Source organism: Parasteatoda tepidariorum, chromosome 12, assembly GCF_982258835.1.
Source record: "Parasteatoda tepidariorum strain Cologne lab strain chromosome 12, Ptep-v5.0, whole genome shotgun sequence".
Taxonomy (NCBI): domain Eukaryota; kingdom Metazoa; phylum Arthropoda; class Arachnida; order Araneae; family Theridiidae; genus Parasteatoda; species Parasteatoda tepidariorum.
Window position 1 is genome coordinate 4914205 of NC_141766.1, and position 25921 is coordinate 4940125.

General features: G+C 29.7%; 1 protein-coding gene across 2 annotated transcripts; it reads right to left on the reverse strand.

Moving 5' to 3' along the window:
• Positions 1 to 3093: 3093 nt before the first annotated feature.
• alpha-Man-Ib (alpha-Mannosidase class I b) lies at positions 3094 to 24800 on the reverse strand. Of its 2 annotated transcripts, none has more exons than XM_016070178.4 (10): positions 24297 to 24800; positions 21731 to 21985; positions 20060 to 20129; positions 16832 to 17017; positions 16169 to 16317; positions 14621 to 14809; positions 10080 to 10267; positions 9686 to 9809; positions 7783 to 7977; positions 3094 to 3513 (listed from the first exon to the last, which is right to left on the reverse strand). In XM_016070178.4, the coding sequence occupies exons 1-10, from the start codon at positions 24429 to 24431 to the stop codon at positions 3181 to 3183; spliced, it is 1824 nt and encodes a 607-aa protein (XP_015925664.1). In that variant the 5' UTR covers positions 24432 to 24800; the 3' UTR covers positions 3094 to 3180. The 2 variants fall into 2 exon arrangements, with proteins under 2 accessions (XP_015925664.1, XP_015925663.1); XM_016070177.4 differs by having other exon boundaries at positions 20051 to 20129; positions 24297 to 24799.
• Positions 24801 to 25921: the final 1121 nt, after the last annotated feature.

The following is a 25921-nucleotide window of genomic DNA, read 5'->3' on the forward strand; positions in this document are numbered from 1 at the left end:
TATTATTTCCCTAATTTAGACAGTTAGACAATTTTTACTTTTTATTTAGACAGCATTGTTTAGTTAAATTTTTTAAGTTTAAGAACATAATGAAATATCTTCTCGCATGTAATATCTTCAGAAAAATGTCCTATGTCATATGGGTGGGAAGTAGCACTTTGAGGGCCACTTTCTCATTCATCAGATTTTGCTATGCTAGAAACGTTTTCTTCAACGGAAGTATGACATTTCTGTTCAACAGAAAAACTTTCATTGGTTCTAGATGCTGTCACCTAACTAATTTCAGGTCGTGATTTTTTATCAAAATAATTCAAAATTGTTACATTCTTGCGAACCAGCCCGTAACAGTATCACGTGAATTTGGTTTCAAAAGTGTATAGTAAATGTTATAGTAAATGTTTTTTCAGTATTCTGAGAAATACCGTGAAAAATAAAAGTAGGCATAAGGCAAATAAAAATATATAGTCTTAAAAAATAATAGCGCGCATAACTTCTACTAAAATTTTTATTTTTGCCATTTTGTCTGAGCTCAAGGGGGGAGTTTAAACCCCTCCCTTGCGTACGCCCCTGCAGTGAACTGTTCGAAAGACACAGTTCCATGCAGATCACCGAAGTCAAGCATCACTGGCAATGACAGTGAGCGCTTTGTTCAGCCTACGAATGGACCGAGGGTATGCAGTATCAATCCTCGTTCAGAGCTACTACAACAAAGTTAGACTTCGCTCACTACCAACGTGTGATGAAATTGTGATGGTTTATCCACAGGGATGTTTCCCAGACAGTCACCAATAGCCCATTGTCCAGCTGTAGTACGACGTAAAAAAAACTACTACTCATCTAGTCATCTTTTCATTTTGTTGAGTAGTGAAGTTAAGTGTTAACCAAGCTAACAACCACAACCAGAATATTTGCCTCAACTTCGTCCAAAATCTAATCAAATACCGGTTTTGAAGCATACTTGAAGCGTGGTAGGAAGAAGACCATAATACTTTTCGGTTTATGATACTAAGTTAAGGTCATATACTTTTTGTCTATAGTGTTATTTTTGAAGTAAAAAAGTGTATATATATGTATGTAACTTATCGTTCCATATTAACATGTACATTCAGACAAAAAATAAACTTAATTAAAAGTACAATTTTGGAAAAAATCTGCAGCTTTCGGAACAAAACTAATTTCAGATTTGATAACACACCCAAATTAGGTAAGATCAAGAACTGATATAAAAAAATTTGTTCATTAAATATAAATTCAAATTTTTAAAAACCATATTGTGAGAAACCAAATTTATGATCATTAAATATAAATACATTCACATTTTTGAAAATCACATTGTAAGAAACCAAAGTTATGCATTATAAATATTAATTCATTCACGAGTGTTTTAAATACTGTTTTCAGACATAATAGTACCAGAATTTCATTTTTCCCCTAAAAAAATTCAGTAACATCGACCCAATTTAATTCATTTCAATAATAGCTTTATAATATACTAACTTACTTTCAAATTAAGCAGATATTTTCTCCTAATAGCCTACCATTTGAAGATTGAAAATTGCTCTAATTCCAATCAAAATGCTTGTTTTTAAATTATTAACATAATGGAGTGCATGAAAGTTATGCTACCACATTTTACCTCAAAGTACTAATTACGTATAAATGAAGGATTAAATCTTTACCTCTTAATTACCACTTTTATAAATATTTTTTAAAAAAACGCGGAAGAAAATTTATTTTTATCCATGAGAATTACAGCATTCCTTGCTACCATAATGCATCAGCGAGAGAGGAAGATACAAATATTTGTGCCCCTGCGCGGCAAAATTATACACTCAATATATACATAATAATTGTAACAAAAGCACTATGTCAGTGTCTTTTTAAATATGGACATAGCTCCAAAAGCATGTTTACGTTTACGAAAATGGACATAGCTCAAAATGCATGTTAACAAAAAATGGACAAAATTTAAAATGCATGTTTATGAAAACAGACAGCTCATAACGCAACTTTAAGAAAACAGACACAGCATGCAATGCATGTTTAAGAAAATAGACATTGCATTTGATACCATTTTTCAAACCTTTTTATGAGTATTGTTCCTTCTTTAAAGAATGAACTAATAAATTCAAATGAATCCGTAATGTGTTATTCCATTCGCGTAATTCACTTGGTACAATTTATTAAATTCGTCTTTTTTTTAAAAAAAAAGATTTTAAAAGCCAACAAGTTGTTTTTACTAAGTTGCCACAGGTGTCATAAATTTGAAATAGTGGTAGTAAATTTATGTTGTCGAAATTTTAGAGTTCTGAATATGAAGACATCTCACTGAAAGTTACACCTGCAATATATCTTGCCACCCCAACCCTGATGCCCACTGCTTAGTCCCTAATCATTATGCTCAAAATTCCTTGATTAGTTGTTAAATTTGGGTTGAAAACCGAAAAAGTGCACTTTCTGCTGCGTCCATTTCCAAAAAAAAAAACGAATTTCAAACTGTGTCCATTTTTGTAAGCATGCAATTTCAGCTATATCCAGATTTAAAAACTTACCGACGACTATCTGTGTTGATAACCATCACAAGGGCATGTGCAATAGTTGATGAATTAACTTAAGGAAAACTGAATGGTTTACATTTGACTTGTAAGGTCTACAATGTGTTAAAACTGAAAAGAAATAGATTATTTAGAAATCAAGGGGTAATTTCTAATTTTTTCATAAAACTATTTTAAAAAAAGTTGGATATTAAGCACATTAAAAATAGGAAAAAAAATCTTTCCTAATAACCACATTGCATGACTGCCAACTCTTACACTTTCTAAACAAAATTTTTCACAGAGGTAGTGAAATAAATATTTTTTGATAACTCTAAAAAGGAAAATGTTAACTTTTCCACTACTCAACTTATTGTATAATCTTGAGGCCTATTTACACATAAATTATTTATAAGTAATATTCAAATGTAAATACATTGAACTAAGAAACAACTATAAGTTTTGCTACCACTTTAAATATAATAATGAAATTCAGAAAATTTAGAACAGTTAAAACAATTTTTAATGATAATAAAATGTAGAAAAAAAGACACAGACATCAAGAACATAAATCATTTTATTTGTTAACAATTGAAGTTAAATATTTCCCCCTATACTATACACAAAAACATAATAAAAACTATTATTAGGAATTTAAAATCGGCAACAAATGAGCTTCAGAATTAAATATGAAACGATCTAACGAGTACAAATCTTGATTGTCATTGAATAATAAAAATAAGTACTTTAAAGTTTCAGCTAAAAAGAAGCTCTCCATTAGATCCATTGGTTTAGTTAACAAAGGATTACGAACATCACCCAAGGAAGTATATCCTCCTCCTTCAACTTTAGCATACTTTTCAAATGCTTGGAAGATTTGCCATCCCCAATCACGATATGTTTCATTATGAGTCATGTAGTATAAATACCAGAGGCTTTCAACTGTCTCAGGACGTAGAAGATTATGAGCATCATTACTCTGTAAGAAAAACAAAGATAAGTGTTACTACACATATTAAACGGAAACAGCCCACAGAAAATCAGATAAGTGTCGCCATAAAAAATTTTCCTCTGTTTTCTGGCTGCAATTAATGCAAAATTACATATTATAATTGTTGAACAGTATAAAAGCAATACCAGTTTGTCATAAATATTAAAAAAGAGTATATGTATAAGAATTTTTTAGTTGGAAAAATGTGAAATTTTACGTTTAGTAATCTTCAACAGATTTGCTGCCATTCTCGTGCCAACGTGTGCAGTATCACGTGCGTGGTGCGTGGTGGGAAATGAACTGTAAGCATGTTGAAAAAGTTAAAATATAGCAACATTTCTCTGAAGAACAAAAATATCAGAAGATTTAAATCTTTTGACACCGAGATTTGTTGCTCTACATTTTAGAGTTTCAATGTTCTAACTTAATAGTTTAATAATAGGAACAGTCAATTGAATTTACATCAGAAAACGGTTATAAAATTTATTATGCCATTCAAGCAGATTTTTTTAAATTGCTTTTTGACTGTTGGGTAGAGGGATGAATTAGGTCTTGAAACCAAGGATAATAAATCCCTTAATATCAATAAAAAGTGGAATATTTAAGATAAAGTTAACCTAAATTGTCTCAACTAACTAGTTATTAAAACTTCAAAAGATGGAAAACAGAAATTCAAATATTATCTTTCCTTTTATCTAAATTGATTATTTGGAATCAATGAGTTAGCTTTTGGTTTAATTAGAACAAGCCCTTATTGCCTTTTTATCATTCTGCATTTGAACACTAAAATTTTTCATAGCATTTCAGATTTAAGTTTATGTTCTTTGGTTTTTCTATAAGATTAAGTTTCAGAATACAGGGTTGCCACAGTAAAAAATGAACAAAAATAGTTGCTTTTAGTAGCCTCAAGCATGAAAATAGTTGCCTAAAACTATGAAAATAGTTGCCTGAACAGGAACAAAAATTTATCAAAAATAGTAGACAAATAACTAAAATTATAGCTTGATTGTCAAATACTATTATTAGGACTGGGTGATGTCAGAAATTTTAAATCGTGATACATCGTCAGTTAGACATCACGATATAGTGATGTATCGCAATTTAGCATATGTTCAAAAATTACCTATGGGAAATCTTTAAATCAATCAAAAATAAATAAAAAGGAATAAATCTAGTACAAAAGAAAATATTAATTCTAAACATATTCTACTATGACATCAATATCATTGCTTAACTTTTTCAATTAAATAAAGAAGTCAAAGTGAAAGCAAACCCAAGCTTTATTTCACTTTTCTCAAATTAAAAATGATTTAAGATTTATTGGTTTCAAATAATAATACTGTAACAAATTATTTTACAAACATGCATTAAAAATTAAAAGAAAAAAAACAAAAGCGGAAACCAAACCAAAAAAATGTTCACTTCAGAAGAAAAAAATTTTTTTTTTACTTGTTGAAAAAAAAAAAAAACATGCTTTTGAAACATCATTAGACCCTCTTTTATTTACTTATTTAAAATAATAAAAAGTAGTATTAACTAATGGTCAAATTATGTACTTAATGAATGTAAAAATATTTTTACTTATTTATTATTATTTTCATTTTTGAAAATAAAATCGACTAAAGATTTATTTGTTTAAAAATGATACTGACTATCGAACAAATTATAAAACAAACAAGTATTGAAAGAATTTTAATAAGAATTTTAAAAAAATACTTTAAGTACTAATGTTAATTATTAAAAACGTCAAAACATTACTAAACTTTTTATTTAATTAAAATTAAATAATAGCCAAATTTTTTTAAAACTTTGTTTTCATTTTCTCAAAAATAAAAGCAAATTAAATAAATGTAGGCTTTGTTTTAATTTTTTTATAATTAAAAACAACAAAGCATTTATTGGTTGAAAAAAAATCAAATTATTATACTTAACTACATTTAAAAATTTAAAAAAACAAACTTTTTATAACAAAGTTGAATACAAAATACCCCTATTAAACTGTATGGCTTAAAATAAAAATAATAATTGAAAAAAATCAATGATTTGATCGATTGAGTTCAGAACGAAAATTTAAGATAACAGCGATTGTGCAGCAATCGCAAAGTAACAGTAGGTCAACTAAAAATAATTGACAAGCGTTTAACACAGACAAAAAAAAATGGTATGAAATGATGCAGAACGAAACGATCACTGCAAAAGTCTCACTGAAAATAATTTACAAGAAGCCCAACAATTATTTCCGACAAAATAAAATGCACAACGATCGCAAAATGACTTAAGTCCCATTGTAAATAATCTTCAAAAAAAGCAAAATCCCAAAGACAAAAATGGGAAAAGAAACTAACATCATCTTAATAGCAAAACGCTATCTACATCTCTGCAGCTACGCGAAATCAAAATCGTCTTCGTTAGTGTGGTAACAGCGTTAGCCTAGTCAAGGTTCCTTGCATATTAAATCGTTAAACTGCGATTGTAATCTAATTGCGGCGGCTTAAATCAGATTTCTGATGCATTGCCTAAAACGAAAGTCACTACATCGGCTTACTGATATATGCGTTAAATCGATATTTCATGATACATCGATTTATCGCCCAGTCCTAACTATGCTCCAATTAAAAAATAATAATTTTACAAATTTAAAAGGTACACATATTAGAAAATAGGTACCTAAAAGTCGAATTACAATAAAATATGAATGTTAATAGAAGGAAAAAACAATTAAAAATAACAAAACTGCCCCTCAGAGAGAGAACATATAACAAGTATTTTATTAAATCCAATGGAAATTTAAATTTTTGGCTCTTTGGACATAAATGATTGTATAACAGTTTGCTTTCTTTTATTAACGTTCTGAAAAGTAACGTTCATTTTTGTGAAAAAACTTCGCCAAGAGTAAAAGAAGTCTCCTAATAGTCGCCTATTCCTGAAAATAGTTGCTTTTTTAGCCTTTTCAGGCAAAAAAAGTCGCCATAGTCGCCTAAGGCCGAAAATAGTAGCAAATAGTTGCATTTTAGTAGCCTGTGGCAACCCTGAAGGTCTGGTTTCTTAGGACAAGCGCCTATCTGGGCGTCAGCGGGACGTCAACGTCACGCTGACGCCAACAAAATACTGGTTTGTTAGCTCAAGGCCTGGTTTCTTAGAACTAACGCCTTATCTGGGCGTCAGCGGAAAGTTGACGTAGATCTGACGCCAAAAAAATACTTTTTTGTTAGCTCAGCGTGAGCAATCAGTCCAACGCAGACATTATCTCTCATTGCGCATGCCTTAATAACGTAAACAAATATTTATTTTGAATTTGTATTGATTTTGTTATTGCCGACCAGTGTTTTAGAGAACAAATAATGACTTTGTCCAAGAAAAAACACATTATAGCTGAGCTGAATGAAGAGTGCTATGTTTAATGAAGAAACTATGTTTAATGTCAAAATCAAAATCTTGGCTGATTTCAATGTGCTGTTGGATGTTGTCCGCCATTGCTTCTGTGGTTAACGTCACGCTGTAATCCAACTGCAGTTGAGTTGGACGTCAATTGTAGTTCAAGATGAGCGTTCGATGACGTATACTATCAAACTCACAAATGGACCAATCAGAGGTTAACGCCGATTTCCAGCTGACGGCGTCCTGTCCTAAGAAACCAGGCCTTGAGAATAGCTTGTTAGAAGGGGGAAAGATATCTTAACTTTTTTTTTCTTGTTTTAATCAACTCAATTTTGTTTTTTTTACTTATTTAATTGCTTAGGATTGTTGAAGGAATAGAAAAAAATTATCACAGATTGATTGCAAACAACAAAATTTCATAACACTCTTTAATAAAGGGACAAATAATAATGGAAATTCTCAAAAGATATCGTTTTTATCACTCAACTGTAAGGTCATTATCTTGAGTAAAATCACCAATGCACTAACAATAAACACAAAGATTTTTCATGCCAAATATTATTTAACATTCATAAGTCCACATATTCATTTGCCTTAAAATCAGTAGGTAAGGACTAAATAAAAATAATTTTTCATTGATACTCCTATTTCGCTCATGTGCAGAATCCCAAAAGGCTTACACACTATGTAAAGACTTTGTGATCAAAAATTTTTTCTCCTTTTTACTATAACCTATATATTCCATTTTGTGAACAAAATTATTATACAAACATAGTTAAACTAAGTATTAAAAAGTGAGCAAAAGTTAATACTAGAATAAACTGGGAAAACATAGCTTTGAATTCCAACAGAAAGGCTTTTTAAATAAAAATAGCTTACTTTGATGATAATGTCACTTGTACCATGTGGTTGTAAATTAAAATATGCAATTTCTGGGCTAAGCTGTGTTGCAGTTTGAGCATACATGTTATAACAAGTATCCATCAGTTCAAAAGCTAAACGAAGATGGGAAGAAGGCATTCCATAATGATACCCAAGGGCTAATGTACCAGGTAAATAGCAGACTAGATGATCCTACAATTAAATAGGAAGTTTAATCAGGGCAACAAAAAAAGTACTAAAATATATAAGAGTAAAGTTTAATTTATAATTCAATAAAAATATATTTTTCAAAATTAAACACTTAGTAAAAAACAGTAAAAATACATATTTCCTAATTAAAACACTGGATTTATTTTTAATATACAGTCAGTTATAATCATACACGAAACCTATTTTGACCATATATGCAGAGATGCCAACTGCTCCGGACAAGACAAAATAATTTTAAAAAAACGGTAAGTAACTACAAAGTAAATTTTGAAAATATTTGACTATTTTTGCTTGCTTTTTAAACGGTATGGCATGACATAATTACTATAAAGTGGTGAATTCTATAAGCCTACGAATTATTTAGAAATAGTGGTGGATAAAAATCTACTAAATTGAATTTATTAAACCAAAAATCACAATTGATAAACTACCACTTTAAGATATATATTTGCCATCCGGAGCAAGTTGGCATCTATGTATATGAACCTTTCATTTTAACTTATTTCAAATTAAAAATATTGCAACTAAACAGTTATTAATTGTAAATAAAAACAAGTCATTAAATAGTAAGAAAGATGAGTAAATGAAAATCTGAAAATAATATAAAAATTAAAGCTAGCTGATTTAAATTCACACTTACTTATAATTGGATATTTCTGATTTGACATTATAAAGTACAGTTTAAAAATCTGCTTTGAATGAATAGAAAAAGGAAGGTAAGTGCATCACTATGCTAGAATTTATGTTCTACTAAAAACTAAACCAGAAGTAGAAAACTATAACACCTAAAACTTCACTCTAGGTAATGCATTACACAAAAAACTAAGAAAGTATTGTCACATAAGTTACAAGTATACTTTGAGATGAAGAGAATTTATTTGCAAAAAGGGCAATTTCATATGACACAATCAGAAATATGTCACTATCAGCTGAGTCGCTCCTTTTTCTTGAGAGGAAGGGCAGGTTCCTTTGCAAGAGTTGAGCAAGTAAAAAACTAAAGTTTGCATGCATTGCTATTGTAATGAAATTGAAAAACTTTTTAAAATTTATTTCCAAATCATTCAAAAGAGGACCGAAAGAACCAAAATGATTAAAAACAGACTATGAAGGGAAAAGAGAGCAATTTGGAAACTCTGCAATATCAAAAATAATTCAATCAACTATAAAAATTTAAGATCTTTTGAATAAAAAATATTATGAAACATTTTTATAAACACTTTTAAGCATGTATGGAGAAAATAAAACATTTAATGACTGAAATGAAACAAATTTACATTTTTCATGACGCAAAAAATTCAAAATAACTATGGTATATTTGAGGAGTGAGGTACATTTTGAAGTTATCAGATGTACAACTATTTATCCCTGTTTTGTACATAAATAAATACGTTTCTAAAAAGGAAAAAAAAAACACTGGTTTTTTATTATTACTGTCCTGCCAACTTTAACATTCTTTGAAGAAAAATGTCTTCAATGATAGCGAAATAAAACAAAACTTAAAATTATGTGGAATAAATTCAAAACAACAAAACATGATATAGTTTTTCCATCACTCTTTCTAAAACTTATGTTTTTAAATTATTCGTATGTCACAGAAGTAAAAAGGAAAGCATAGTTTTTAGTACCACAAAGAAAAGCTAAGCAATTATGCACTGCTGCACTTTCAACCATACATTAAAGATAAACAAACCATTTTTGGACTATAACTACGGCCACTCAGCAATTCACCAACAAAAGTAAGCTTGCTTGGATATGATTGTTTAACAAGATGTTTTGCAATTCCATCTATAGCTTCGATATAATCTTCTTTTAACCTATAAACAATAATAAGTAAATAGATATATAATTTTACAGAATGATAAACTTTAGTTTAAGTCAACAATTTAGAAATAATTTTATTTAAAAAGTCTAACATTGAGCAGTAAAAATCTTATTTATTATTTACATCTGTAAAAAATTTGAAAATGGTCTTCAAACAAATTTTAAAAAATGATTGAAGAATAAACAAAATTACAAAAATTACACTCAAAATTACAAAACAAAACTGACTCAAAATTACAAAAGCAATAAAAATAGAAACATACCAACTAATTTTTTGACCTGTTTGAATCCATTGTTTTAATAAATATTCATAATAACTATCAGCTCTTGCACCTACAGTTATAGTAGAGGTAGTACGAAAATGACCACTTTCAGCATTTATAAACATTGGAACAAGACCATCTTTCTTAGGTAGTTTATGTAGATGTTCCGATACTTTGAAGGCAGCAGTCTAAAATAATCAATTTTTCACTCATGAAAAATTATAGTCATTTCATTCATGAAAAACTATTATTGTAAAATCAAAGAAAAATAGGACATTAAAGAATCAACAGCTATTAGATCAAGTTTAAATCATTTAACAAATTAGCTATTCAAAATAATGTAAAATCTTAATTTGTTTCAAAAGGAAAATCATTTTCCATACCTAAGTGTTGTGGCCAATATTATACTTAGAAAGCTATATAGACATAGAAAACGAAAAAAAAGAAGACATTTGATAAAAATATATACACACATTATTTTACAAATAATTTGAGAAATATGCATTACTAATTTTCTCCTTTTTAAAACTTTTCATAGAAAAAAATTAGTACCCTATCGGAATCATTTAATTATTTTCTTACCATAATAATGGTTTATAAGTTAAATAATTCATGGTAAAAAAAAAATCAAATGCATAACAATTAATTTTCATGGGAGAATACGTGTATCTAAATCTTAGAACAAGTTATACTTGATATCATTAAAACTTCAATTTGCTTCAAAAATAGTTATAAGTTTAGATCATTTTTCTTTTATTTCCAATGGCAAGGCAAAAAGGTCCAAATAGAAAGATGAAATAGATAATGAATACAAATGTGCGTAGGATAACAAAGAAAGATGACCGAAGTCATTGCCTTAAAAGTTCTCTTGCTTCCCAATATCTTGAGGACTCAGTGTGTCCATGAAGGGCCCCACATAGAAGCAGGTGGTCCCTGCCCAATTTCTCTCCAGATTTACAAAGTGGACAAAAAGGCGTGGTGAAAAGGCCTATGCGGTATAAGTGAGCAGAAAGACAATCGTGGCCTGTATATAAGCGGAAGGCCGCAACTGCATCACGTCTTGGTTTGTCGGGAATGAAAGAAGAGCTTACATTTCTCCAGCTTTTCAAAGCTGTCCGAGACTCAAGGTCTCGCAATGAGTTGGTTTTACATAAATTTTTAAGGAACAGTTTGATTTTCCAAAAGCAAGTTGCTGTATTTGGTTGTTGTAGCAAATTGGCACCTTTTTTGGCAAGTAAATCTGCCTGCTCATTGCCCCAAACACCACAATGGGCATGCACCCACAGGAGGACTATTAGTTTTCCCCTCAAAAATAAAGACCTCAAGAGGTTTTGACATCGGGAAATCTCAGGTGTCAAGGGACGTTCATGTGAGCTAATTGATTGTATGGCCGCTTGTGAGTCTGAAAAGAGGATTGCATTTTCAAATTTGTGTTGGAGGGCCAGTAACTGCTGTAAGGCCGCACTCAAGGCCACTACTTCTCCATCAAAGGCAGTGCCAATGTATCCCGCTGGTACGTAGAAAGAGAAAAGTTCCGAAAAGACACCAGCCCCTACATTAAAATGGCAGTCAAATTGAGAACCATCAGTAAAAACATGTAGCCAATCGTCGACAGGGTATCTAACCGTCATTGTCTCCAGGGCAAGATTTTTTAGAATAATTGGCGCAACATCTTTTTTACCATGGACAGTTTTCACAAGATCCAAGTTTATTTCAATGTTTGTTATTTCCAAGGGGTTTTTAGGCTGGTAAATCCATTCTGGGTTTTAAGTTGTCTAGGCCTGATTACATAGTCTTTCCAGTAGGGGTCATCGATTCTCAGAAGCTTTTCACATAGAATCAGAGCTTTCTCCTTTAAAGTATCTTGGAAAGGTCTATTTCCTGTTAGGATTAGTATCGTGTCAATCGGCGTTGACTTAACAGCTCCTGTAATCAAGCAAAGAGCCTGGTTTTGCAGAGCCTCAAGTTTGTCTAACAACAGTTGTGGGGCTGTAATGAAGACCTAGCAGCAGTACGTCATAAGAGGGAGGATGAATGTATTATATGTAGTGTTAAGGGTGGACCAGGCACACCCCCATTTACAGTCTGCCAAACGCTTGAGGACATTAAATCTAATTGTGACCCGCTCTATGAGCCATTCCACTTGGCTTTTCCAACTAAGCTTTTTATCAAAAGTCACCCCCAGGTAGGTGAAATTATCTGTATTGACAATCAATCTATTCTGGTACTGTAACACTGGGCGGAAGGTATCGTGAGTTAGTGAAAAGGACTGTGAAGCTGTCTTTTCAAGGTTAACAGTCATATTTTTATCACTCCACTTTGAGAGTGCCTGCAGAGCCCTGTTTAAGCGATTTTCAATAAGGTTTTTTGCATAGCGTTCTGGTGCTTGAGTCCATATTATCAGATCATCAGCAAACAATAGACACTTAATATCAGGTATTCACTTAAGAGTTGAGACAAGATCATTAATATAGATATTGAACAGTGTACAGCTACTAACTGCACCCTACGGTAGTCCAGTCTGTAGATTATAACATTTGGAGATTCTCCAAATTTCACTTTGCAGGTTCTCTGACTTGTAAAAGATCTAATCCAGTTAAATTGTTTTGAAGTGATACCAATACTCAAGAGCTTCTGGTAGAGTTCTTCTCGCCAAACGGAGTCATATGCCCCTTTAAAGTCAACATAGATGGCTGTCAAAATGTTTCTCTCGTCCAAAGTGTCCTTGACAAACTGGCTGAATTGTGTCACCTGATCACACGTTGACCTGTTGTTACGGAATCCAGCCTGTTCTACTGCCAGGATACCATATTCTTCCAGATACCAGTTCAAGCGGTTAACCACAAGTCTCTCCATTGTTTTAGCGAGTATAGGTACTCGTGAGAGAGATGGGCCTATAGCTATTCAACTCTCCAGGATCTTTATTCTTTTTCAAAATGGGGACTATAATAGCTCTTTTCCAAAGTGCCGGGATCTGTCCAGATTCCAAAATTCGGTTAAAGATGTTCAACATTGTCTTCTTTGCCTTCATGCCCAAATATCTGAGAAATTCTGCATGGATGTGGTCCAAACTAGGAGATTTTTTCATTTTTTATTTTTTATAAGTTTAGATACTTGGAACTAGCTATTTAAATACATCAAAGTTAAGTTTCTTTGTCCTAGAAGAAATGCTTTCTTTTTTTTGTTTGTTATTCTTGTGTACAGAAATAATTCATGTACACAAGAATAACAAACAGTATATACTAAAATTATTACTTAATTGTTACCGAAGATTTAATATAAAAGAAATGGAATGAAAAGAAATTATAATAATTTTTATGCCTTTCAAAAGTTTAATGAAATCCATTACAATGGCACTACTAATAAAATGCAAAACATTAACATGTTAAGCAATCATTTTTAAATTCAAAACACATACATTATGCTTTTAAGTAAGTTAGTGAAAGGAAGTACTAAAAGTTATGTGAAATTATATGTTCATGGAATGTGGTTGCAGATATGTGTGGTCGATGATATATTTATTCTTTTGCATTCTTTTAATAAAAAAGCTCTGAATTCTTTTTAACTTCATTAAACTTTTTACTTTCAAAATGAATGTAAAAAGATAATTAACTTTTCAAAAATTGTTTTTTAAACATATCAAACAGGTTAGAGCAGCACAATCTGCAGCATAATCCCAAATGTGGCTCTTCACTTTGCAATCAAAAAATAATAACCTTCATAACTTGAGCAAGAAATTTTATAACTGCTTTTAAAACATATTTTAAAAAACTTAGAAAAACACAATAAATATAATACTATAATTGTAAACTCTTAAAAACAAATCATATGAATATGAATAGCATTGTGTCACTTTCAATTTGTGTGAAAATAAACCAGGTTTGATTTTGAAATCATGTGAATAGGAATCACGATGTGTAAGTTTTAAGTCACATGAATAAAAGTCACTATGTGTGACTTTTAAATCACTTAATGCAAATCACTATTTTCGATTTTAGAATGGCGCAAATGCAAATTAAGATTTGATTTTTAAATTCAGTAAATATAAAATTTGTAGCATAATATTGAGCTAATACAAATTAAGATGTAGGATTTTAATTGTGAAAATAGATATTGCGATTTTTTAATTTAAAATAGCATAAATATATGTGTTCTCATATGAAACACGGTTAAGGTAAGACATTGGAGATCGCAAGATTGACTCGCAAATTGAGATTAAATTGTGATGTGCAACTTGTAAGGCAGTTAGTAGTTGATATAAATAGCGAAAAATAAGATTTGGAAAAAAGAAACAATGAGTTGAAAATTGCATGAATATAAAATGTAAATCAAGTTTATTGTTTGTATATTGTGTAATACGAATTGTGATATGAGATTCATAATTCCAAGAAAATAAAAAAGAATATGAAGAATTGGTTTTTTCCTATTATCGATAAAATTATACATAAAGTGTTAAACGAAAATTGTAAAAAAAAAAAATAAACATATTTCCCATATTAATAAAATTAGAACAACAAATATGTGACTAAGCTGAACTTTACTTCATATTTTGGATCACCAGTCAAATGACTTATATCTCTAAATTCCAGCTGTATAGTGGATATTTCAGACACTGTACTATCTTGGCCCCATACTGGAGGATGGGAATGTCCAGTTTTTAAATTAACATCTGAATATGGCACTCCAGATGAGCTTTTAAATGCAGGCATTAGTCGGTCTGCAATATCAACCTAAATAAAAAAAAATTCTACTTGTTGAATAAATTCTAGACATTTAACACAAACAATAGCTCAAATAATGTACATAAAAAATTCAAAATTGATAAAAAAAATATGCATTTTTTATGAAAATATTTTAATGAGTTATAGTACAAATATTCTGTCCAATAACATAAAAAGCCCTATCTCTGAAGAACAAAATTTTGCAGGAAATAAGAAAAACAAATTTCTTCTCCTTCATTATTTAAGTATGGAGGCCAATATAAATTTCAATACAACTCATCACTGAGTTGGATTTAGAGCATTCTATTACAGTAGAGAAATATTTATTCGGTATCCAGAAATCTGGGGAAAATTTTGCCCGGTTATCCCGCCATTTCAAACTAGAACGATTATGAAAAAAAGTGGAAATTTGACTCATCCTTGAAGTTGAGTAGAGGAAAATGTGGGGGAAGGGGGAAATTTTCTCCTCTTATTCCCAGAGAAACGTCATTTCTTCCGTGACCTAGAAAATCTTTAAATCGAGAGGGGGCAGGGAAGTGACGAATGTTTTACTTTCTTATATGTCAGAAAGAATAGTTTTTCTGATAAGCTGCGGTTAATCAAACTCAAAGGCCTGGCATGCTGATTTCGTTTTCTCTTTGATTTACCAGGGGGTGGGAAAAATGCCTTGCACCCACATATCAGTGAACAGAAGATGAAAGAGAAATAAAAAAGAAAAATATATCCCCATACTTTACTGGGAAAAAGTATAATGGAAATATGAAAACGATCAAAATATGGCTACTTTTCATTTCTTCAATACTAAAGTAGGAATAAAGTTAAGCTGAATTTAATCATTTAAGAAATAATCAGAATTTTGTGATTATAATTTAGTAAATTATTAACATAATAGGATGTGCTAGTAGGAGGAAAATACAAAAACTATCAAGCTAGCATTAAATGATTCCAAAGAGAGTTATAAATTATCTGTTAGAATCCAAATTTGAGAGGTTAGTTTTTTGTTCAAACTCATTATTTAAAAAAGTGGATTAAATAAGAAGAAAAAAATTGGGAACATATAATTAAACATGCGACAAAGTTTTGCCACTCCTTCTAAGAACATGATGTTTTAAAAAATAAAAGAGAAATAAAATAATAAATAAGTATGAATCTTTTTTTAAACTCGGATCCAGTTAAATTTAGAATCTAGGATGAAAATTCGGAAATGGAACAAGGATATCCTCTGAAAAATATATATATCATTCAGACTGATTCATAAATTTTACAAAAAAAAGTATTAAGATAAGTTGGAGTAATTTTTATAGGATGTTGGGGAATGAAAGTAAACTTTGAAACCTAATAGAGATATAAAAAAAATAAAATACTTACAGCTTTCTCTAAGAAAATGGATTCTTCGGAAAGATGAAAGGCACTAAGAAGACCACCCATCACTCTAATAGTAGTTTCAAAAAAATTTACATCCTTGTTCAGGTTAAGGTTTAATTTTTCTATCACCCATTCTTTGGCTTCATTGAATTCTACAAATTAGAATTATTGATTATTTAAAAGAAAACTCATTACAAGAGTAGAAGACCTATACATGCAATTCTACAAATCGCAATTCTCCAAAAACATTAACTTTGAGGGTGTAAGCAATGAAAATTGCAGTAAGAGATGTCTGTAACTAAGCAAGAACTATTAACTTTTTACAAAAAATTACTTTACAAAAATTTACTTAAAATTATTTTCTAAGAGGATACAATTTTCAAAGCTAAGCATAACAAAATTTATAATTTTTTCTTATAATTTGAATACTCTAGAAAGCATCAATTTTTTTCTGTAAATAATAAATACTTAAAAGCAGATTTGTATTTACAAATTAATTTAAAGCCTTTTAAGATTGATCTGTTCCAGACTAATATTGCCTTGGTATGTTTAAAAATAAATTAAAGGATCTAGATAACGTAAAATTCTATAAAACACAAAACTGCAGGTTTAAAGTTTGCATTATAAAGATCTTCTACTGTATATAATAAAGGATTTTATTTTTACCCTCATATAATCCCATCATATACAATGTGTCTAAAGAATCCACTATGGTTAATCCAAGGCCAAACCAGTTTTGAAAAGTTTTGGTTATAGGTTTCAAATGATCATGTCCCCAAGCATGACTTTTATAGCCCTTCCAAGCATGCAGAAATGCATCTACAATAGACTTTTGTTTATCTTGGGCTGAAGCTAAAAAATAACAAATTGGTTATGTAGGAAAAAAAATAAGTCAACAAAGTATGATTCAATTTAGTAATAGCTAACAGATTTTCCTCTTACACTAAAAAGACATTAAAATAAACTAGATTTTCTTTACAAACATCAAATTAGTTTGAATACATTGATCAAGCACAAACTAACATTAAAGATAACTTTTAGAATTTTTGTTTTTCTGATGCTTCACACAAATTAAAAATAAAATCAATGGCTAATAAAAGCTTATCTATGTGAACAAAAGTTACCAGACAATTTCAATTTTCAAAATATCATGGACAGATTTTCCTGTAATTATAAGATAATATAATTGCTCATTTAGTCATAGGGCTGTTTATGGGACTAGTCAAATCTGATTAAAAGAAATAAAAACACAATACGTAATTTAAAAAAAACTGAAATCAGTTTAACTATGAAATGTTTGTTATTGAACACAATAACTGCACGCAGTTTCAAAAATATAATAAATTTGAGTATTTATAAAGATAAGCTGCTTCGTGAAAAAATTGCTTTTTTTTCATAAAGTGAATTTTATTCAAAGAAATTTTACAAAAATAAACATTTAATAATGAAAAAAATTATACTAAACTTGAAGAAAAAAAATTATCTATAAAGTTATAACTAAGGTAATTGCAAAAAGAATTCAACACTTTTCTGATTGATTGATTGACAATCATGAATGCGGGTTTAGAGTTGGCTGATCAACTGTAGATCAAATTTTTTTATCAGAAATATTTTAGAAAATTTTTATGCGCAAAATATAAATGTGCATCAATTATTTTTATAGATTTAAAACAAGCGTATAACAGTATAAATCAAGAAAAACTTTTTAAAATACACACATGGACAAAAAAATTAGTGCAAAGATCATCGGTTCTCTTTGATTTTCCAAAAATTTACTTATATCAATGTAGTCATTACGTATGTAAAATTTCGTTTCATTTTGACAACTCCTTCTTGGTGAGCTAATTTTTTTGCCCATGAGTGTATAAGTGGAACTTGGAACCCCTAGTAAATTAATTAGACTGATCAAGATGACACTAACAAACACCAATGCAAAAGTAAAGAGATACAAGAAGTATCAGAAAAATTTAAAAGTTAAATTGAGATTAAAATATGGTGATATTCTTAACATTACTTTTTAATTTTTGCTTTAAAAAAGTTATCAAAGAAGTCTATAATGACAGAGGGGGTCCTATTAGGAACCGTTCTTAACAAATATTTGCTTTTGCAGATAATGTAATCTTAATAACCAGATAGGAAAAAACACTAATTGAAATGTATAATAAACTTGAAAAGGCAGCAAAAGAAATAAAGAAATAGGACTGGTAATTAACAAACAAAAGATCAAATACATGGTAACAGACAAGAGAAAAAGAAAAGTTTCATAGACACTACAGATCTGTGATGGAATTTGAAAAAAATCTCTGAATTTATATACTTGGGAACTATGATGACGGAAGATACCATTAAAACTGAAATTAAGGCCAGACTTACAACAAGAAAGAGATGTTTTTTCTCACTCCAGAAAATATTTAGATCTTGTACATCATCTTGTACATTAAAAACTATAAATCTACAAAGCAATATTGAGATCAGTTATAACCTACAGAAGGGAAACCTGAAGAGATATGAAGAATAATTACTTTTAACTTGGGAAAGAAAACTTATGCAAAAACTATTTGGACCTGTAAAGGATGGTCATGTTAGGAGAATCTGAATGAAAATAGAAATTGAGAAGCTATATAAAAACAAAGATATAACTAACATCATTAAGTCTAAAAGGCTACAGTGATTGGGTCACTTAATAAGAATGCATGAGAATCAAGATTTAAAAAAGGTGTTTTGGGGAAAAATAACATAAGAGAAATGTTGGAAAACCCAGAAAATGATGGCTTGCGGAAGTTGAGCGAGATCTAAAAATCGTAAGAGTTAAAAACTATAAAAAGAAAGCTGAAAATGGAAAAGTATGGAGATGCATGATGACAAAGACTGAGATCCTACATGCACCAGAAAGTTCGCAATAAATAATTCCAGCAATAAGCAAAATGTAGAAAAAGTGAAGTTATCATTTAGGAGGCTCAAGATTTCGACATCTCTTCTGATCACATTTGGGACCAATTTTTTAATTACAAGATATCCCCTATACATTAGTCAAAAATCCGAATTTGTTGGGAAAAAAGAGGCATGTTTATAAAAAGGAATTTTTTTTCAGACTGATTTTGTAAATTAAAATATCATTTGCACAAATTAATTAGGATATTAAGGGATGTTAGTAGGTAAATATTAATTACGGGTTGTTAGTAGGTAAAATCCAATCACTTACTAATCATTAAAACAAAAGTGAACATAATTTTTCGACACTTTAGATTTATTAATGTATTAAATTTTATAAAATGAAGGAAAAAAAATAAAAACTTATCATTGCAATTTTTTTCTTTTTTGCACACTTAAAATTTGAAGATCAAGGGGGAAGAATAGTTTAAATCTGAGGAAAAACTAATTATGTGTGCTGACAGAAATTGTTTTCACAAAGCACACAATCCATCTTTACTACCTAAAAACTCAGATGGAGAAAGCATTTTCTATGTTACTGATTCGTCAAAAGTTAGTAATAGTAATCCTCAAATTGCAACAGATGGCAATACAATCTTCATTTTTGTGAAAAATGGACATAAACTATTCCTCTATCTTGATCTTCATTTATTAATGCATTAAATATTGTAATATGGACTCTTTGACAACATATTAGAGGAGATACAGTCAGCATGACTGGTGCCTACTCTAAAATTATCTCCGAATAAAAAGAATCATTTTAAAAAACAACAAGACTTTTAAAATATAGCAAAAATATCAGAAATTGTCACAGGTATACCAGGACTCTGTGCCCTACAAATTAATCTTGCCAGTTAAAATAAACCTAAAAGATTGGATCTATTTTTATATAGAATTAAAAAAAACTAATCAATGTATTAATACAAAATTTTTAAAAGAAAAAAAAAACTTTACTCAAAATACTTTTTTGTTCCACTGCTGCTCCAACAATTTTGTCCAAGAAATTACCACCATCAAATCCAACTTTTTCCATCTAAAAAGAAAGAGGCACTGTTAATAAGAATAATAGAATATCAAAAGATGTTTATAAATATATTTGCATACATGTAAAGGTTATTTCAGCCCAATAACTATATTTCAGCTAAAGAAATTTCTATCCAATAATTATGTATTCAACCAACAAATAAATTACGTTTTTAATAAGTAGAATTTTATGTAAAAAACAACCCTTTTATAATTCAGATCAATGTTAAAACAATTTTTCTACCATACACAAGAAATAAACTTTTGATATCATTTACATATCTATCAAAATAAAAAATAAATTTTAATTTTTTTCTTATTCAGTGAAAACCAGACTAAACCAGACTGCCAAATATGAATCTAATTTAAAAATTACTCATTCTTTAAAATTTCTTTATGGTTAAAGATTCTTAATTAAAGAAAATTTACCAAAATTTTTTAAAACTATCCATATTCTTTACATAAAATGTCTGTATATTGCATCTCAGTTTCAAGTTTTAAAATAGTTCAGAAACACTTTGCATACAGGTAGACAGTAATTCCGATCTGTTTCACAAATGAAAAATAATTTCCCGTATCTCCCAACATAATCATTGAACTTAACAATCTCAAGAAACAAAATTGAAGCTACATTCATTTGCAAAAGATGCCAAATAATCTGAATTCCTTGTTTCACTTGTTATTTTTTTTATTTTATTTTAAAAGAAATAAGAAAGAAAGAAATTAAAAACATTTTGTTCCTTTACTTATTTGTAACTCTTTTCCAAACCCAGCGTTAGGATTTTGATTTGAAACAAGTTTGGAAATGTTTCAAAAAGGATGGCAGTATTAAAATACAGCTTTTCCAACAACAAAAAAAGAAGATATTTATGATAAGCCCAGTAAAAAAAATATTGAAAAAAAAAGTTTCTAAAAGATGAACTTGAAATAGTCTTTTTATTTCAATGAAATAAAAAAAATAAACCGACAATGATTAGCTGTATTTTATGGAGTTTCAATTCTCAGCTATTTAATGTTTCCGTAAAAGAAATTCATAGAATCACTGATGCTTTGATCTTTAATTTCTCTCTGCAAATTTTTATTATTTCTGCATAAATTTGAGCAAAAATAATGCGTAACTGCCTTGATAATCTCCAGTGCTTGCTGTAGTGCTGAATGGTTTCTGCTACTACAGTAATAACAAAAAAAAGCAAAGAAAATAAATCTATCAACACTATTAGACATATTTTAAATCAATACAGCTGGGAAATTTCAAGAACTGGCATGCAGTATTATAGAAATTTTAAGAGATAATTTTTTAATAATTCACATGTTTATCAGCTGAAACATACCTCCTTGTATAAAGCAAGCTACTACCATTTCGGCTTACCTTAAAAACTTGATATCTAGAAAATTTTCGAGACAAATACTAAGTCTTGAAGACTCAAAATATAGGATATTTCATTTTTAAAAAAATTGACCAAACAAAAAAAAAAATATCAAAAAAACTTATGCACAAAAATTATTAAAGTATCTTATAAAATCCAAAAATTATATCTATTAAGAGAAGAAAAGTCTAAAATTACAAATATCATTAAAATACAGCCCTTAGTGATCATATAATAATCTTACCTTTAAACGTGGAATGTTATCATGTTGAAATATCTTGATTGCTGTAGTGCTAATTTGACTTTGTTTGGCATTATCATTTAATTCAAAATCATCCAATAAATTATTTCTATTTGAATACTGAACTTTTTTATTATAGGAAGTTTCAAACAAAAAGGAAGTATCTGTCCAGGGTAAAATGACAATAACACATAATATCACAAAAGCAAATAACATGCCAATGATAAAACGTTGCAACTTTGATAGCTGATTCCAGAGCTGCAATGAAACAGAAGAAAATGAAATTTATTCATAATGATATGATATAGTCAGAAAAAAAAACTACATAGCCTTCAATAAAGTTTAAGAGCTAAATTTATCGATAAATTTTAACAGTATTTAATTATTGACGAGATATAGAAAATCATGCTTTACTACACATTAAATTGAACTAAAAAAATCAAAATATCATAAATATTATAATGGTAGCATGGAAAAGTTATTGACTACAGTACAAAGTTCAATATCAGGACATCCATTTACTAGAAGGATCTCTTTTCCGAACACTTTTCAACAATCAAAAAAAAAAGTATGCATAAATAAGAATCTTCTGCTTTTTTGCTTCTTTATGATTTTTACCAGATTTCAGATTTTTTTCACTTTTAAACCAGATTTTAGCTATAATAAGAATATAAAATTGAATCTCACGTAAACGAAATCCGGCATTTCATTATCGCTCGAAAAAATCACGTAATTTCTTTCTCATGTACAGCTTAAAAGGATTATTATCGCCAAGAACCAAGCACTAGATTATTTAATATTTTGAAGAAAAAAAATCTAAAAGGATGAAATTGTCGTGACTAAGGCAGGTCATTAAGTGATTCTTCAAAAGCACGATTTGGAATATGCGGACCGTAATAATATTATATTAAAACTGAAATCGAAATTTTAAAAACCACGTGGAAATCCCAAACTATTGAAAAAGCGATCAACAAAACAATGTGGACAGTAGAATTGTCAAAAATAAAGTGCATCAAAAAGTATTTCAACAAATGTGCGATTCAAAATTTCCCATATGATAATGAAGTAATAAAAAAAAAATTATGAAAATCCGTAGCAATAACTGACAAAAATGTGATCATGAATCCATTGAGATTGCGGGTGAGTCGTCAATAATTGAGTGGCAAAGGTGATTCAAAGTTTTCCAAACGAAATATTGTAATAAAATGTTATAACATAAAAACCAAGACAAAATCCATTTTAATATTTACTGAAAAAATTATTGTCAAAATCAAGTGGATTCAATGTGAAATCGTCGTTATCAAGTGTATCAAATAATTAATAACTGAAATGTATGATTTAGAATTTGTAGTATGATACAATGGTATAATAAAATATAGAGATTTTAAAGGCCATGTAGAAATCTGTAACAAAAGCTACGAAAATAGCGCAACCACGTGAATTTATTCGTTGTTGATTGAATTTGATGCTAATTAGAATCCATTAGTTTTTTTTTATTGAACAAAGATGTTTTGATGTTTGTTTACTTTAAAGACATTATCTGGAAAAAAAACTATTTCCCGGACCCCACAATTACGGATATGGGAATTTCAACTACACTATCATTAAAAACTTATACAAATGCTCATTATATCAATGCTAAAATTAGGATACTTCGACTTTTTTGGCTCACCCTACAGGGATATTTGCATATCGTGATCTGCCAGGCAAGTTGTACAATCACCAAGGCACTAAATTGATTTTAAAAGAGAAATTTCTTATTTAAAAAAAAAAAAACATGTGGATGTTTGCTCAGGGCTGGTGATGAGTTATACTTTTTGTGTTGGTCCCGTTCTGTGACGTTTTTTTAGTTCCTCACGGCAGCTGCCCGGAAGTTGCCAAGACTTGGTGATTATTTTGCCACAAATCACGATATGGAAATCTCCCCCACCCTACTACACATATTAATAAACAAGCTAATACACAGGAGTGCTAAATATCTTCGAGCACACAAAAATGGTTTTGGGGAAAAGCAGGCAGTCCTGGGAAAATTTTTTGTCTAATTAAGAAAAAAAGTTACAAAATTTTTCATTGCAAAAAAAAAATTTTGGCTTCACAAAATTTTTCTCTGTACAAAGAAAATAAAAATTTACATTTTTAAAGTTTATTTTAACAAATCTTTTAATTCTCTATACCATGCAAAATTGCTGTCTAAAAAAGAATATTTTCTGTTATGGTAAACATAACACAAATAATTTAACAAGTCAATTTGCTTATTAATTAGTTCGAATTCCTTAAGTATATGGGTTGGGACCTTAAATTTAGTTTTTATATATCAATATTATTTCAATATATTTAGAATTTTATTATTTTTCACATATATGCTATTTTAAGAACTGTTTAAAAATTGTTCTTATTCAAAGAAAAAATTTAAATGGCACTATGATTTTGAAGGAAATTTCAAACCAAAAAAACTGTGGGGTAATATTAGGCTCCGAGAATTTTCTGCTCCCCTGTTAATACAAATATCATTTTCAAATCAACAGGATGATTTAAATACTTATACAACAAATGGAAGAATTTTACTCACCCTTCGAACACTACGAGATGGTAAGGGATAACTTCTGAAATTATTTAACCGTTCAAAATTGCTAATAGTTTTGCCATCATTTATTAAACACCCTTTTTCAACGTCATCATTTAATATATTACTATAAGTCCTCATATTGTTATTTTAAAAACCTAATATACATTTTGAATTTCAAATGTTTAAGTTCCGACCGCATATTTTACTTGCATTATAAGATAATAAGTTACATTATCTTATTTATCTTCAAAACACGACAAAGAAAAACACGAGTTATATATGTAATGTCCCGTAAATAAAGACCAAAAGCTATGAACATATTCGTAGATTGCAGGTTTCAAGAAAGTGTATAATTCTTAATAAGAATATTTTAAATATACTTCTAGATCCCTACAATTCGAAACTAATCATATGCTTACTCGACATTCTGTTTTCGGTAAATACAAAAAGAAAAAAAAAAGTATAGAAAATTTGACAACAATGCATGTATTGCCATACCAGTTAACTAAATACTACATTGAAAAGAATCATTGAACTCTGTAACCGAGTAGTCCCGCAGTGCATTGGTCTTAACGAAACGGTTCCCAGTAGAACACGGAGATTAAGCATCACTGGCTGCGGACAGAATGTGGACGGGTAACTACTTTGATCAGCCTGCGAAATGACCAAGGATGCACGGTATCGGTCCTTGTCAAACCGTTCTATCATAAAGTTCTCGACTTCACTCGCAGCTAGTCGGGCTACCAAAACGGGGGAGCCATTCTGTCTCCAGAGGATCATAATTGTGATGACATGTCTTCGAATCATCCTCAGGGACGAGTCCCGCAGTGGACTGATCGTTTCCTAGCAGATCACCGATGTCAAGCATCATTGTCTGCGGTCAGTGTGCGGATGGGTGACCACTTGGATTAGTCTGCGCAGGGTTCGAGGGTGTGCGGTATTGATCCTTGTTAAACTGTTCTACCCTAAAGTGCTCGATTTCGCGTGCAGGTCGTCGGGCTACCGAAGCGGGGGGGCATCCCCTCTGCAGAGGATCAAAATTGTGATGGCATGACTTTGGATCATCCTCAGGGATGTTTCCTAGACCGTCGCCAATAGCCCATTGTGCAGCTCTAGTGCGACTTAAATAAAGAACCCACCTACCAAAATACTCATGGAAAATATTAATTTATGCGTGGAGCAAAGATTTTTTTTAATTTATATCTTATATCAGCTGAGCCATCTCCTTTAAATTTGATACGCTTTGAAATATCATATAATATTCTAATATTCTGCATTTGAACACGCGTTGAAATTATTTCGGATTAGTATGACAATCTCATTGTTTTAGCATGTTGGTTTTTTCCTCTTTTTGTTTTGTTTGCTTCATATATATATATATATATATATATATATATATATATATATATATATATATATATATATATATATATATATATATATATATATATATATATATATATATATATATATATATATATATATATATATATATATATATATACATACATATAAGTTCAAAATGAAGATAAAACAAAGGAAAATTACAGACATATGAATAAAGGAGGGAAAATAAAAATAATAATAAAAATAAAAATAACAAAAAACTGGGGGGGGGGAATAAATAA